The following is a 17462-nucleotide window of genomic DNA, read 5'->3' as shown; positions in this document are numbered from 1 at the left end:
ACATGGTCTGAGAAGCAAATATGACTAGGAAAGAAGGAAAAGATCCTGAAGACAGGAGCCCTAGCCTCGCTCTTCATCTCCAAATGCAAATAGTTGGGATGAGGCATATACTTTTAGGTACAGCTGGCTTCCACTCTGCTCCACCTGAGCATATACACATTCAGTCAGTTCCTAAGGAAGCAGCACACTTACCTTACCTTCTTATACATCTATCTCAGGAAACTTAACTTCTAAAGAGAGATTTATAGACAACTTAAAAGTTACTGTATATACACACTCCCCCTCAAGCTAGCTTTCAGAGTAGGGTGAATACATTTCAGTCCTTATAAGGCCAGTCAAATCCTGGGACACTATCTATTAGTTTATTTTGAGTGACTGTCCCAATGTTATACATGTTTAACTTGAATGTTTGAATAGTTTATATATTTCAACAAGGTTTGAATTTTTCTAATGACTGTGCATTACTCTTGAAATCAGGGGGAAAATGCATTAAAAATATTTTATGGCCAATGATGATGAAATCTGTAAACATTGTGTATTTCTGTTAATACCCATGAGCCTTTTTCATAATTATTTCCTTGGGTATCACATATGTGTTTGTAACTAAGGCCCAATAGAGGCAGGTCTGTTTGCATATATATATATAAAAATATTTGGGGAAAATTGTCATCGATCTGTATGTGTTGTGGGGCACCTGCTGGTTGCTCAGCACTGTAGGGGTGCAAAAGGTATATACAGCAGTCCTCAAACTCAGGGTGCCTATGTGTCCCCAATCAGTCAGGCAGGATGCCTTCACAATGACATACATGCAAGGAGGCAGTGCGATGCAGTGGCTGAGGGTGATCTCTGCCACCAGACTGCCTGGGTTCAAAGCCTGAGCAACTGTGGAATATCAGGAGGTCACTTAACTCCACTGTGCCTCAGATTTCTTATATGTAAAATGGGAGTGATAATAATCTGTAAAAATAGCGACAGGAAACAATAAGATACTTAGGAGTACCTAACTCCTAAGGTTATCATGAGATCAAGCGAGTTAATCTATGCAAAGTGCTTAGCACAGAGTCTGGTATGCAGTCAGCACCATTATGTAGGGATAAATTAAACTCACTGCCTAACTTCTATTCATTCTGGATCAAGATTCCAAATGCTGCAATGTATTTATCCCCTTTAAATGTTTTGTTTGAAATGAAAATAACTGCACTTGAAGCACTACAAGTTCAGTCAGACAGCAACTCAAGACGAGAATCTGCACTGCAGGGAGGCTGGGAGCACCCCAGATAGCTGTGGGTGATGTTTCTTAGCAGCAGAGCCCAATGGCACTGAAACAAATGTGCTGTCTGAGACAGTCTGGTCTGCTTTAAGAGACAAGACTTTCCAGTAGGTTCCATAGTCATAATCACAGGTTTTCTCAGGTAAACCAGGAAGACACCAAAGTGGAGGGAATGGTCATCCCCTCTGTTGGGAAAGAAAGACTGTCTGCCATTGGGAATGCTTGACCCTACTCAGCTAGTTTCAAGGTAACTAGACTTTCAGTTGGGTAATTTCCTGGTGTCTTAAAGAATATTTCTAAGGCAGACTCTGAACCAAGACTAGAGAATGGTGCTTAGTTGAAGGCACACTTTAAAGAGCCTCCACATTGCTTTGGAATGAGTGAGGCTAAGTGAGGGTGAGGCTAAGAGGAGGGAGGGCTCTTTGTGAGCAGTGGGTCTATGTGATGTGGGGGTGCATGGCAATGGCAGTTCACAGGGCTTTGTACTTTCTCCCTAACTCAGTGTCTTGGTATAAGGGGGCTAAGAGAAGCATCTTCTACTCTTCTTTGTCTAGATTGGTGCCCTTCTACTCCTCCACTCCAGCCTGCCTCATTCATATCTGAGTATCTACTAAGGGCTTACTTTGTACCAGGTACTAGGAATACAGTGATAAGAAAAGCATCCTTCCAGTACTAACTACAGAATCAACCTAGAACAAATTAACATTGGTGAAATATATCCTCAAACCTTTCCTTGCCTTGTCTTCACTCCTCTCCTGATCAGTGCTATCCCCAACATGCTCCTCCCCACCTCAGACATTCCGGTACACCCCTACTCCCTATAAAAACCTGTGACCAAACTCATTGACTCTTAACAATATGGCTTAAATTATTACCCCTCCTCATATCATTTCATAATTATTAAAGATGAAGCCATAGCCTTTCACAGGTGAAAAGTATAAAAATGTGATTTAAGAGCTAGAATAGAACTTGCAGATTATTCTGACCAAGTGATCGTTCACTTTGCAGAAAAGAAAACAGTCAGAGCTCAAACCCAGTATGCCATTCCTGGCCCATGTCATTTCCACCCCACTCTGCTGCCCAATCCAGGGAGCTATGAAGAGGGCAGACAGGCAAAGTGTCGGCTTGGTCAGTTGCCCAGATTTCCTTCAGTCATGCGATGCAGAACGTCTTTTCCTGACAATTCTAGGGCCACCTCTGACTCCTTTCCTCTCTCTCCATCAGCCTTGTAATTTGTTTTCCTCTTATTCCTAATAATACTCATATTTAGTTTTAAAATCTAGCAATGATTTGACCCTTACCCACCTAACATATTTTTGAAGAAGAAGGAGGCCCCCCACATCAGTTCAAGCTCACACCCTTTCATGCCATCTCACACTGGACCAGAAAGGAGACAGAAGGTCTCTAGACCTTTAGGAACAGTAACATGTGTCTCTGAAATCACTTGCTTTCCACGTGAATATCACCATGAGATGAACGCTGTATTAATGACTAAAAGAAAATATGACAAAATCTTTCTTTAAATGTTTTTATTTATTTTTGAGAAAGAGAAAGAGACAGAGGACGAGCGGAAGAGGGGCAGAAAGAGAGGGAGACACAGAATCTGAAACAGGCTCCAGGCTCTGAGCTATCAGCACAGAGCCTGATGCAGGGCTCAAACTCGTGAACTGTGAGATCATGATCTGAGCCGAAGTCATACGCTTAACCAACTGAGCCACCTAGGCACCCCAAAATATGACAAAAATCTTAACAGTAATTGGCAGGATGGTTATTGTTTTACACTTGAAAAATAGAATTTTTATACTTTCCAAATTTTCTTGAAGAAATAATAATGTGTTATTACATATGTATGTATACATATATATGCATATGCATATATGTGTATATATGTATATCAGGAAAAAATATATGCCAGTGACATATCTATCACTAATAAATGTGTATGTTTTATATACATCAGTAAAAGATGAGACACTTAAAAATACCAAGGCATAAAGTTATGTCTACTCAGAGAGGCAAAGAAAATAGATGATCTCAACCTCCTGAATTGAGCATTTAAAAGTGCTTAGATATTGGGGCACCTGGGTGGCTCAGTTGATTTAGTGTCTGACTTTTGATTTTGGCTCAGGTCATAATCTCACAGTTTGTGAGATCAAGCCCCATGTCGGGCTGTGTGCTGACAGTACGGAGCCTGCTTAGGATTCTCTCTGTGTCTCTCTCCCTCTCTCTCTGCCCCTCCCTGCCTCTCTCTCTCTCAAAATAAATAAATAAACTTAAATTTTTAAAAAATAATAAAAGTGCTTAGATATTAAGTATCACTGGCATTGACAACAACCAAGAAACAGATTAGTTTTGTGCCTTGATTATCTGACATAAGGCTTAAAAATTCACATGCAGATGCAGAAATTTTCCCTGGAATCTATTTCAAAAGTGTGTTTATAAAAATATTAGTAGTTTTTTGTGTTAATTTTCACAATAAATGAAATTGGTATTCTTTACTTAGTTTTGCAGATGTAGAGACAGAAATCGAGAGAGGTTAAATTAAGTTGGTAAAAGGCACACTCCTGACAGTGAGGATGCTCAAATGGAAGCCCTCGTCCACTTGAGACAAAGCCAGCACCCAAACTACTACACTGATGTGGGTATGAAAGCGACAGCCAGTTTTACAAAAGACAGAGATCATATTTCAACCAGAGCAGCTATTAGGGAAAAGGGAATAATATGAAGCTGTTACTCGTGAAACAGGGGGAAGATGGAGGGAAAGGAGAAACTGAGAACATTTAATGGATTGGATTTTCCATTTTGCTCTCCAGTAGCAAGACTCAATGTAGAGATGGAATCTGAAGAATCAAATGATCCTAACATCAAGTCTAAAAACTCTAACCCTAACCCTATCTCAATATCTCTGGCTGTTTCAGTAACCTAATAGGCATGAAATCTTCACCCTTTCTGCCTGAGAACCACATGCTGAGCAGGCTTCCCGGAGCATCAGGGACTTGCTACTTTTTCTTCCTAGCAGCCCTGGCCCAGACCCCTCAGGAGCTCCCCACCCCACCCACCCACCTCCCAAGTCTCTCAGAGAATTGCCCATAAGCCCCAGACACCCATGATGGTTTTGGAAGCTCCAGGCCTTCCTCAAAGCTGAGTTTCAGCTGGTGCAAGGAACCCAGAGGTGTAGTTCCAAATCTGGACTGACTGCAGTCCTAAATCTCCTCAGAGGATGAGGGCCTGAAGCCATGTGGGAATCTTGTGAGAAAAATGGGAGCTCCATCCTAAAACTGATCTCATGAAATAGTTGACATCATCTGACAGTTATTCACACTCCAGCCCAGTAACTTCAGAACTTACAGATGAAGTAAAATAATTGGTTTAGAATGATTAAATCCTCACTGGACAGAACCATTACATACACATATACTAAGCAATGGGGTCTTTTTAAAACCTCAACTTTATCCTTTGTTTCTTCTGAATTTAGAATTTAGAATAACAATACATGCCCGATGATAAAAACTCTTACAATCCAGATGTTTACATAGCAAAAGTAAAAGATTCTAAGTGTAAATGATTATATCTTTTTCCAGACCTTTATGGATCGTTAGACACATATCCTCCCTCCCCAAGTGGGATTATCTTCTATTTACTATTCTCCAATTTCCCTGCTTTTTGTTTTCCTTTAGGCATAATCTCATGTCAAATAGTAGAGATCTACCTCATATTTTAAAATCTCCTGCAAGGGGCGCCTGGGTGGCTCAGTCGGTTAAGCGTCCGACTTCAGCTCAGGTCACGATCTCACGGTCCGTGAGTTCGAGCCCCGTGTCGGGCTCTGGGCTGATGGCTCAGAGCCTGGAGCCTGCTTCCGATTCTGTGTCTCCCTCTCTCTCTGCCCCTCCCCCGTTCATGCTCTGTCTCTCTCTGTCTCAAAAATAAATAAACGTTAAAAAAAAAAATTTAAAATCTCCTGCAAAATATTCCATGTTAACTACACACAATCCTTACTGACGGACATGCAGGTTGTTTCCAATTCTTTTCTACTCTAGATAATTCTAGATTAACTATCTTTCCCCAGTTGTGCAGTGGGTCTCAACATAATTCCAATTCTCTTTACTTGGTAAATTGTAAAATACTCTTAACTGGCCAGCTAAGAAATGTGTGGAAGCATTTCATATTTCTCTTCTTCACTTTGCAGACTCTTCTGATCTCCTGTGTGCCCTGTGCATCCTTCACCATGTGCCCATCAGCCTGCACTGGCTGCTTTATATCAGGGTCCGGTTACATTTGTTTTGCAGAATAATTCCCAGGCTTTGTCAGCTTTGCTTTCCTAAGACATTCTCTGTTCCATTCCCTCTTGCAGCTTTCTTCTTATGCAAATGTGAACCCTGTCACTGAGGCCTCCCAAAGGCTTCAGGGAAGCTGTCTGAACTCCAATTCCTGGGCCTCTGGCATCTGGAAGCCTTCCTCTCATTTCTGAGTCTTCCACTTATTTCTGCCTCTTTTAGGATTCCAGGCAGACTTCTCATGCCTCCCTGTCACCAAACCTAGGCATGAAGCTCCATCCTATCTCCTTCAGAAACGGTCCACTGTGAGTCAATATTTCACTGAATTTTGGCAGTGGAACAGGGAAAAAATCACATTGAGTGCAGTAAATCCATCCATCACTTCTGCCTTTGGCACCTCTTATGCTGTCCCACCCTCTGGTCCCCAGAGTGAGAGCCTCTCTGTCACAAGAAGTCCTCAAGAGGCACAAAGCCTTATTCTACAGCCCATCAGGTCAACCTGCCTTCATCGGCCCCATCCCCCAACTCTGTTGAATTAAAAGTCCTCCATCTTGTCATGGAAAAATGATGTGTCTCTACCCCAGAAGGCTGTGTCTGTGTCTTACCAGCTGCTTCTGTGGTTGCCTTCACCTTGGGTATGTGAGGCCTAGAGCTCTATGCATCCTTTGGGCAGGAAGTGGAACTCCCAGATTTGTTCACTGTTTAGAAGAACTGCCTTGGAAATGAAATGGAATGGAATGGAATCAAATGGAATGAAATGAAATGAAATGAAATGAATTGAAATAAAATAAAATAATAAAATAAAATAAATAAAATAAAATAATTGCTTTGGGCAGCAATACAAACAGGGTATCTCTTCTTGGGCAACCCTAGTGGCAGTAGTAATTCAGGACTTGTCTGTTTCTTCATTTCACGTCCACTGTCCTATGATCCAGCCTCCTCCAACCTTGTGCCCTGCAGCCAGGTGTAGTTTGTGCTGGTTTCACCCATGTAGGAGTTAGCATGAGAACTTAAAGACACATCGTGCCAGAAAATAAATTGAGACACATAACTCGGGAATGACTCTGGACTTGTCCAAGACACTAGGAAATCTCTTCATTCAAGAGAATTCAGAAAGGTGAATTATGGAGACATTCTCTTGAAAAGTCTTCTTTAGCAACATTTTATTAATACTAAATAGGTGGACAGTCATGGTAGTTTTTTCGTGTGGTCAGTTTTCTAAATGTTGTTTCCTGAGCAGTGTACACACAGAAGCCCTTCTCCTTCGTTTCCTCTCCCTACCTCCCTGTTGCCCTTTGTTGAGAGTAGACCAGATGCCAGGTGCCTTCCTGAGTTATCCCATTTACTTTTTCTAACAATCTTATGACATGAGGTATTATTAACCTCCCCCTAAAAATGAAAAAACTGAGTCTTGAGGAAGATTTATAAAGTCGCACAGCCAGGAAAGAGTGGAGTCAAGATTCAAACCAAGCTCAGAATGACTCCAAAGCTGTGCCCTTCTTTATATAATGGACTGTCATTGAGACCGGAACATTCTGATTCAGTTCCTATTCTTACGTTCCAAGGTCCATTGAAAAGAGTTTTCCAATCTAGTAGTAATTTCTAAAACTCAGGAAAACAACAAAATTAACTTAAAAATAGGTTTTAAAAGTCTTGAATGTTTGCACTTGAGAAATCTCATAGTAATTAGAGCAGGTGGAAGACAAGAAGAGTTTTGAGTGTGTTTTAAATGGAATTTGAGTGAATTTTCAAGGACTTTGGAGGCCAAACACATAAGCTCTTTTTATTTCATTTAATTAAAATTTTTTTTATTTTTTAAATTGTTTTTAATAGTTTTGTGGAATAAAAACAATCATAAGAAAAGTATATAACATGTATATATACAATGCTGGTTAAAAATAAAAAATTACCAGTACCTACATTCCTTCCTATCATGCAAGGCTCACTCCTTGTTATGTCCACACTTCTGTAGTATGGACACATTTCTCTTTTCTTGATAGTATCAGGACTATTTTCTACTCATTAGCTTGGATTAGAATCATTCTAGTGATTCATGAAAGAACAAATAGAGAAAAACAATTCCTGTGACAATAAGACAAGAACTGGAAGAAAAGGAAAGAGGAGATGATTAAAGAGGATGGATGGATGGATGGATATTTGTGAGAAAGCTGTTTCCTGAGGTCGAATGAATGTATGTAAAAAGGGAGTATATACTTTGGAAAGAAGAAAGGATATGCTGGCAGAGAGGTAAGTTAGACAGAGTCCTCAAACTCTAGAGCTATTGGCACTATCAGTTGTGGATTCAGTTGCTGTCTAGAGCACGTGAGGAAGAGAGAGGCAGGAGGAGGGGCAGCCTGAGTGTGAGGGGAAAAGGGCACTGTCAAACATTTAGTTAGTCATCATTTGGGACACATCCCCTAGACTGAATGTCCAAGAGTATGAATCTCATATTCTATTCTACATAGAAGGATCAATGCCCAGTATCATTTTATTGCTGGCATTGTGGGGGTTGTTTCTTAGTTTCTTTTTTTACCATGACACATAAAGTGCCATAAACACTGAGCAAGTGTTGAAGCAATGAGACCAAGAATTGAAAATATGATAGTAGGAAACTGAGTAGTATCTTAGAAGAAGGATAAGAAAAGGTACTGCAAGTAATTTAGTGTAGTCGGGAAAGAATAAAAGGGACTTATAATTAAGTTTTATCATAATGCATTTATTTAGTTTATGACTATAGTTTACATCACTCTTTTTTTTTTTTTTTCTTCCAGGAGCCTTGCAAACAACAATCTCCAGACACTCCCAAAAGATATTTTCAAAGGCCTGGATTCTTTAACGAATGTGTAAGAGGACCTAAGAAATCACTGATTAATTAATTCACAGTTGTTAACAAAGAAGCCTGGTATTGAGGATTAGAATTCGTAACTGGCTTTAAAATTAAGTTAGAATTTTAAATTTTAAATTTTAAATTGGCCTAAATTTTAAATTTACTTGAACTAATGTTGGAGCCTTCTATGATATTTCCCACTGGAAATTCTGAATATATGGTGCCCAGGCATTCCTTTGACAAAGTGTGTGTCCTCTGGGAGGTAGTGCTGATAAGGGACTTTGAGGGTGTGGGAAGAGGAGGCCCAGAGTGAAGTTTCAAGATGCCTTTTTTCACATGAGTTCCAGGAAATGGGGCTACAAAGGAAAAACATAAAGGAATCTGGGAAACTGACCGAGTACAGATGAAAGGTTACACCCATGGGTTGGTCAATCAACAGAGAAATGGAACAGGAAGTGGGGGAAGGGAGGCAAGTTTGCCTTTTCTCTAGTTAGACTGAACAACAACTCTAGGCTTAATCCCCAGGAATTTGGCTTAAGCCCCAGGAAGGGAATGAACTTAATTATTTTTGACCCTTTTTCAAACAAAAGAGCTTTCAAACTTTGACTTTTAAGCTTCAGAGTGAAAGATCTTTGTAAGGAATTTGTATATTTTGCTGTAAGCAAAGCAAGTAATATACGCCTAATCCTCTCAAAAGCAATTTAGCTTCATTAAGTGCTTTCCAGACATTAGAAGGGTATTTAAATGTCATAAGATAGATACAGGAACAAATGAAAGAATATATGAAACCAAATGATTTCTTCTTATCAATTCAGGTACTTTGCTATAGAATATACATTCAAAACAAATTTTCTCCAATGACAAAAGATCTAAGTCAAGTATTTTCTCCTAAACCTAGTATTTAACTTCAAATCAGTAAGCTAATGAAAAACTTTCTTTGTTCCTTGTGGTATTTCCCCAGCCCCTCCTCAATGCCTATTATCCCAATTCCTGAATGATGGTTTATTTCCAAGAGAGTGCCAGAATCAGGACACTTCCAAGAGAGTCTCAGACAGACCACAGTTATCCGTTCTGGTTTACAATCACCCAGAAAAACCGATACTCATTATTCTGGGTCAGAGTATTCTTGGGAGATGAAGTCAGTCTTGGGAATGTCTTAGAGGTTAGATGATATGCTATGACAGACTTGGGGATACAGCTTATTTGGGCACCATCCTTTGGCCCATCCTGGTGTCAGCCAACACTGCACACTAGAAACAAAACAAAACAAAACAAAAACCCAAAAAGCAAACAACAACAAAAAAACCCACTTGAAATTGGCTCAACCTCTATGGAAATCCCATAATGGATTTGGCCTCTTGGGCCTACTCTGAGATGCCCAAATCAAGAATTATCTAAGAAGTACAAGGATCCTTGCCAAGTTGTCTTTTAGTGGATTTCTTGGTTTTCTTGAATGAATCCCTCCAAAAGCATTTTTAAATGCTTCAACATTTAAAAATTACTCATGTGCTGTGTGAACACTAGGCAATACCTATCTTAGGAATTCCGTGTGACCAAGAAGGGTTTTAGGAAGGACCTGGAATTTCCGAACAAAAGCAATGCAAATAAACAGAAAACTTGGTGAGTTGGGATCATATGTGGAAATTTGAACTACCCATTCTGTATAGTTTATTACAGACATGAGTTGTTGTATGTCTGAGTTAACTCTGCTGTGTCGAAGTCATTTCCTATTAAAATTCAATTTGTAGACCATGGAGTAGGATCAGAATGAATTACAGCTGTGAGGAAGAAGAAAAGCAAATAGCTCCCTTGATTTAATTAAATATGATATAATAAGCACTGTATTCTATCCTCTAGACCTGCATTGTCCAATATGGTAGCCACACATGTGGTCACCAAACAGCATTCATAGTGTAACTGAGGAACAAAACTTTAAATTTTACTTAATTACAAAAATTTTTTTTAATGTTTATTTTTGAAGGAGAGAGACACACAGTGTGAGTGGGGTAGGGGTGGAGAGAGAGGGAGACACAGAATCTGAAGCAGGGTCCAGGCTCTGAGCTGTCAGCATAGAGCCTGAAGCAGGGCTAGAACGCACGAACTGCGAAATCATGATCTGAGCTGAAGCCGGACGCTTAACCAGCAGCCACCCAGGTGCCCCTAAATTTTACTTAATTTTTTAAAAATTAAGCCAAAAACTAAATTTAAATGAGTTCAATTATTGGAAGAAAATGTAATTATGTTTGGAACAACTTGGATGTGTGAAACTATTGTTTCCAGCTATAAATTTTATGAAATCTAAATCCATATCACACACTTCTGATGAAAATTTAGCATCCAAATTGAGATATACTCTAAGTGTAAAACACACTAGACTCTAAAGACTTACTATTTTTTAAAAATGTAAACTATCTCGTTAATAATGTTTGTATTGACTACACATCTAAATAATAATATTTTGTGTGAAATACTAAGCAAAATATCATTTTAAAATAAATAAAATATATTATTAAAATTAATTTCACCTATTTCCTGTTACCTTTTTAATGTGTTTATAGAAAATTTTAAATCATGTATAGAGTCCACACTATATTTCTATGGACACACAGCTCTAGACAGAGCTGCCTTTGATCCAAGAGGGAATAACTTCTGAGGTTCCATTGACTGAGTAGCAATGAAGGGTGCACTGTGGGAACTCTCTGAACTCAAAGTGAATTGTCAATCAGGTTTAAGGTAGATTATGGGGCACGATGTAAAGCCAGGTAAAGGCATTTTGCATGTGTTAATTGCTGAAGTAAAGTCATGCCTTTGGAAGTAGGACCCTCATACAGCAAAATCAGCTGAAATTTGTCTTTCAGGGACCTGAGAGGGAATTCATTTAATTGTGACTGTAAACTGAAGTGGCTGGTGGAATGGCTAGGCCACACCAATGCAACTGTTGAAGACATCTACTGCGAAGGCCCCCCAGAATATAAGAAACGCAAAATCAATAGTCTCTCCCCAAAGGATTTTGATTGCATCATTACAGGTAATGGATTCCAAATGATTCCACCTCATAAAGTTAAAATAAGGGCTACATTTTATGTGTGTGCAGGAATTGATATTTTTTATATCTTTAAAAACCAACTGACCGATTTAATTTTTAAAATACTATAAAGCATTAAAACTTTGTGTGTTTAAAAGCAAAGTAAAATTATCATTTTACTATTTCTCTTAAATAAATGTATTTCTTATGGACATTTGAGATCTAGCCAAGGAACAAGGCATTAGCACAGTTATTCATCACCATTTCCTGTTTTTGCAGAATTTGCAAAGTCTCAAGACCTGCCTTATCAATCACTGTCCATAGATACTTTTTCTTATATGAACGATGAGTATGTGGTCATTGCTCAGCCTTTTACTGGAAAGTGCATTTTCCTTGAATGGGACCATGTAGAAAAGACCTTCCGGAATTATGACAACATTACAGGTATGAAAAGCCTGATTGTATTTTGAATAGAAAGTTAAGCACGTTGAACCAAGGGGAACAGAAAAAGACAAGTGGTATAGGGGGATGCTTTGGGCAGGCTTAGAGTCATTTAAACCCCAACTGTACCATTTACTAAGTGACTTGGGGTTGTTCCCTAAACCTTAATTTCCTGACTTGGAAATGGGAATAATAATACCCAACTCACAGGGTTGTTGTTAAGATAATGCAATCATAAGATAATGTGATCACATATTCAAGGAACTTAGCACAGACCTAGCCTAGTAAACACACAATAAAAGGTGGATTATTTTTCCAGGAAAAATATTGGACTAGGAATCATGAGGTTTAATCCAGGTTCTGCCACAAACTAGCTGGGTGAACCACTCACCCTCACTGGGCCCTCCCTTTTTCTTAACTATAAAATAAGGATGTTACTTTAGATCATTGAATCTCAAGCTTTGTTGCACAAACATGACTCCTACAAAATGTTAATGTACTCCTAGTGACAGAAAGGGTTTTTGGTCCAATATATCTGTGAGCTATATCTCCCTCTTAGAGATTCATAATACACAGTAAAGACCCTGAGAAGTCTGGCAGTAAGGCAGGCTCTTTAAAGTGTTTTATGCATTTAATTTGACGTTGGAAACCACCTTTTTTCCCTGAAAACTTTTACTTAGGTGCCCTCTTAAGTTTTGCTCTCATTTCAACAACTTTACAATTTTTAAATAAGTGAGAATATGGGGCCCCTTCTGAAATATTTCCGTTAGCTTTAGCTTCTAACGTATTTAAATCTTAAACTTTTCCATAAACTTCTCCATAAACTTCTCCCACCTTTTTGGGTGGGAAGAGTCATAATTAGATTTTGTGGGTGGCCACAAGCCCCATCACTCATAGGATCAAGACAGGTCTGGGGCTGGCTTGAGACTGAGGTGCCCAGATGAAGGAATCTTCTTCAAACTGAAGTTGTCCCAGAAACCTCCTTCTTTCTCAAGGTGGAAGGTCATGCTTCCCTTTCTCCCCAAAACCCCTCAGTTTTCCCATGGGCTATTGTGCAGCTCTGTGCAGTTTAGTTCAGGTTCTTCTTACCCGGAATAATTCATCATTATTCCAGATGAATCTTAAGATGAACACTTGAAAGAGAAATGAATCACACATTTGCAGACTTTCAGAGACCATCATCTCATCTAGAATGACGAATATATGCCAAATATGCAGTTACTATGACTTCCCTTACCCCAGACAGATATCGCTAATCAATCATGGTGCTCTTGCTTACAGAGTGCAGACAGGGCAACAGAATCCTTCTCAACATAATTTTCCAGGAAGTTTTCCAATCAATCAGTCGATACGGTACGTGGTTGAAATCTAGTGGACATCCCTGATCTGGTCCAAACTCTCATTGTATAGAAGAGAAAACTGAATTTTAGAGAAGTAAAGTGATTTTCCTGAAGTCATACAATCAGTTGAGCCCTTGAAAGGTCACAAATAGAATAATTTCACCTATTAGTACAGAGTTGATGCAGAATTTATTGCCTCAGAGCCTTTAAAGTTGCAGTTAGAAAAGGCGTGGGCCCAGATTTGCCCCACTCTCTTTGGATTTCTTAGAGCCAAGCTCCTACTAGTCAACCAGAATTTACTGATCAAACTCTCATCACACTCTTACCAAAAGGATACTGAGCTGGTCCACTGATCCCATATTGTTTTCTGAGATTTCCCAAAATAACTGTTAGGAGTATCACCCATGACTGTACCCCTCTTCCATTTTTCTCAAAGATTCCTCTTTCTTCTCTTCTCTCCTGCCACCAAAACTTCAGAAAAATTACAAGTGTCATCTTTTTCATTTCTTAGGGGAAAATTATGTTACTTTTAGAGCAAGATTCAATTCACAATTAGAACAAACCAATTACAGTTAGAACCATGGGCTACCCAGATCACTGCTCAAGACTTTGTAGGATGGTCTAGAAACTTGTGGGATCCTAGCCCAAGTTGGAAGCCCTGGAATAGCTCACCTCCTCCCAGCTTGGGTTAAAAGCATAGAGACTCTGGTAGACCTGGGTTTGAATCCCAACTTTGCCTTCTCTTAGCAGCACTGAACCTCTCTGAGCTTCAATCTGCTCATCTGCAAAAGGGAGAATAATAATATTTATCTCTTAAGATTGTTGGGAATTTTTAATGAGATGATTTGGCAAAGCACATAGTTGGTGCTCAATAAATGGCAGTTTTCACTAGAATTACTATAACTCATAATATGTCAGGGAAAGCAATCCTTTCTGTAAGAAGTGAGAGGAGGAAACTCAGGCTGTAGCCATATGTCCTGAATGTCTAGTGCAGGTTGGATGTGACATGACAACTCAGGTGTTGGTAACAAGGCCTCATGAGGCACAAAGGCACAGAACGTCAGGATCCTGCTGCCATTGGGTCTTAGAGATTGGCCTTGCCTGTTCAACCAAGGAAATCTCTTATTTCAGGCTGATTTTGGTGGAAGTTGTATGGCCTCAGCCTGCATGTTTACATGCTGCAAAAGAGGATGGCCATCCAACTAATCTCTCATTTGTCTTTTCCCAGGCACGTCCACTGTAGTGTGCAAGCCTATAGTCATTGAAACTCAGCTCTATGTTATTGTGGCCCAGCTGTTTGGCGGCTCTCACATCTATAAGCGAGACAGTTTTGCAAATAAATTTATAAAAATCCAGGATATTGAAATTCTCAAAATCCGAAAACCCAATGACATTGAAACATTCAAGATTGAAAACAACTGGTACTTTGTTGTTGCTGACAGTTCAAAAGCTGGTTTTACTACCATTTATAAATGGAATGGAAATGGATTCTACTCCCATCAATCCTTACATGCGTGGTACAGGGACACTGATGTGGAATATCTAGAAATAGCCAGAACACCTCAGACACTCAGAACGCCTCATTTAATCCTGTCTAGTAGTTCCCAGCGTCCTGTAATTTATCAGTGGAACAAAGCAACACAATTATTCACTAACCAAACTGACATCCCTAACATGGAGGATGTATATGCTGTTAAGCACTTCTCAGTGAAAGGTGACGTGTACATTTGCTTGACAAGATTCATTGGTGATTCCAAAGTAATGAAATGGGGAGGATCCTCATTTCAGGATATTCAGAGGATGCCATCACGAGGATCCATGGTGTTCCAGCCTCTTCAGATAAATAACTATCAATATGCAATTCTTGGAAGTGATTATTCCTTTACTCAAGTGTATAACTGGGATGCAGAAAAAGCCAAATTTGTGAAATTTCAGGAATTAAATGTTCAGGCACCGAGATCATTCACGCATGTGTCCATTAATAAGCGTAATTTTCTTTTTGCTTCCAGTTTTAAGGGAAATACACAGATTTACAAACATGTCATAGTTGACTTAAGCGCATGACACACCAAATTCTGTGGCTGCCATCAGAAACTTTCTACAGTACATGATCCGGACGAACTCAATGCATGATGACTCTTCTTATCACACTTGCAAATGAATGCCTTTCAAACATTGAGACTGCTAGAACCAAGCACTACCAGTATCTCCATCCTTAACTGTCCAGTCCAGTGGTGTGGGAAGTTACCTTTTATAAGACAAAATTGAATTGTGTAACTGTTCTTTGCAGTGAAGATGTGTAAATAAGTGTTTAATGGTATCTGTTACTCCAAAAAGAAATATTAATATGTACTTTTCCATTTATTTATTCATGTGTTCCAAAACAACTGCCAAATAAAATGTTTACATTTTCTTTCATATCTCAAAGGTAATTATTTACAATTATTTTATTCTTGGTGATGGATGCTGAGGAAATAGCTTTATACAATAGGGTTATATTTACATCAAGAACTTAGGGTGTGAATAGTAAGTGATGATGAAACACTGATATTGATTACCCAAGATATATGAACAGGTTTATCAGCTGATTTGGAACATTCAAGGGTGTTTCCAAAGGTCACGGCATTTAAGAACATTTTGTGGCGAAACGGTGATGAATTAAAAGCAGGGTAGAGAAATTTGCTTATTACAAGAAGACTGATTTAAAATAAAGAATCGTAAGACCCATCCTTTCCTATCTGATAGCTCTAGCTAAAAAAAAAAATTATTCAAAGAACCTATAGAAGAAACCAAACTCAAGAATCTGAATTTTAAAAACCCTATTTAGGGACTTTCTAAATGTCTGACTCTAGAATTATCTGAGAGCTGATATAGACTGGTAAACCTTACAGTACTTGCCTCAAATTTACCCAATATGTTGGCCTCTTAATCTGATCAAGGATGCTTCACTTCTAGACATCAGTTTGGATGTTACTGACATGCCACAGAGTGTCCAGGAGGCTCATATTTGGTTTTCTAAATTCTTGCTCCTGGATCACATGGTTTGTTAGCACCTAGCACAGTGCCTGTTATAGGGTAGGCTCTCAAAAACTGCTTTCGAAGATGCATGTGTGTCCTCCTGTTATAATACAATAATAAACTTCATAAGTCCCTTTGATCTATTCGGTCCTATTTATTGACTACCTATTAAGAACGGGGTGTTGTTCCTGTGGTGCTGGGGAGGAGAACTGAGGAGGAATAGGGCATGGTCCTTGCCCTTTGGGGCCTTAGACTAACCGGAGGGTTAGGACACAGAAACCTACAGAGTAAGCCCTGAGTGCCAATCATCATCTGAATATTCTGATTATAAAGATCATGGGAGTATCAAAGATGAGTTCCTAGAGGAAGTGGTCCTTGTTTGAAGTTAAAGGGGAGATATGGTTTCAAAAGGGGATCACGGCAGAGGAGCTGTTTCTGAAATGATTCCGTGTGAAAGAGCTTCCCCCAACTTATTGCTCCCCACACTCTTTTTCCAAATGAATGGGGAGCAGAGAGGGGTAGACATCAACCCCACTGCCAGCACATATCTGGCAAACTTAATGGACCTAAGGTACACACAGTAGTTACACATTTTCCAGGAAGCAACACCTTGGGGCGTTATGCACAGGAACCAGATTCCTTTGCCACATGGGGAAGATATTAATTGACATTAGAGTTATGGGGGGACAAGAAGTCTTACCCACTCCCGATCTGTACACAGGGAGACAGGCCTTTGAATGTCTTATTTTTTTCAGTTCCCTTTTTCTATAAGTAGCGTATATACTGTTGAAGAACACCTACTTTGTACAGACTGCGTTTAAGTCCTGCCTTGCCGTGTGCTGGCTTTGTCCACAGGCAAGTTACTTAAGTTCTCTGAGCCTCAGTTTCTTCATCTGTAAAGGGATAATAATGCTTACTGCAAGGACAGTGGAAGGATGAAATGAGATAATGTGCACTTGGTGGACTGAATTTTCCAAATATGGCGACAAAATTTCCCATCCTACATGTTCTGTGAGAACCTTGCCCTCACCCCATCAAGAGGTGGTACCTAATTCCCTTATCATTAAATCTGGGCAGGCTTGTAATCAATAGAATGTGGTGGAAATGATGCAGTTTGAATTTTGGGCCTAGATCACAAAAACAAGGAACCTTCTGTCTTGTGAACTGGGACAATCGTTTCTGGAGCCCTGAGCTGCCACCTGCAGGATCCTACTAGGCTGAGGCCACCATTCTGAGGAAGTCAAGGCTTTGATCAACAGCTCTGGCT

At 39.5% G+C, this 17462-nt stretch overlaps 1 protein-coding gene across 3 annotated transcripts in view; it reads left to right on the top strand.

Moving 5' to 3' along the window:
- Positions 1 to 15556, top strand: part of LGI1 (leucine rich glioma inactivated 1) — a 38500-nt gene extending 22944 nt beyond the window's left edge. For 2 of the 3 annotated variants that reach the window (XM_030334666.1, XM_030334665.1), the window contains 4 exons: positions 8316 to 8387; positions 11230 to 11399; positions 11676 to 11840; positions 14406 to 15556. In XM_030334666.1, the coding sequence (XP_030190526.1) occupies positions 8316 to 8387; positions 11230 to 11399; positions 11676 to 11840; positions 14406 to 15241 (1243 nt within the window). In that variant the 3' untranslated portion in view covers positions 15242 to 15556. The remainder of the gene's footprint in view (positions 1 to 8315; positions 8388 to 11229; positions 11400 to 11675; positions 11841 to 14405) is intronic. The other variant, XM_030334667.1, reaches the window with a different exon arrangement.
- The last annotated feature ends 1906 nt before the right edge of the window (positions 15557 to 17462 follow it).

The sequence above is a fragment of the Lynx canadensis genome, chromosome D2 (genome assembly GCF_007474595.2).
Source record: "Lynx canadensis isolate LIC74 chromosome D2, mLynCan4.pri.v2, whole genome shotgun sequence".
NCBI classification, from domain to species: domain Eukaryota; kingdom Metazoa; phylum Chordata; class Mammalia; order Carnivora; family Felidae; genus Lynx; species Lynx canadensis.
The sequence above is the reverse complement of the archived record's forward strand: the minus strand, read 5'-3'. Positions and strand labels throughout refer to the sequence as shown.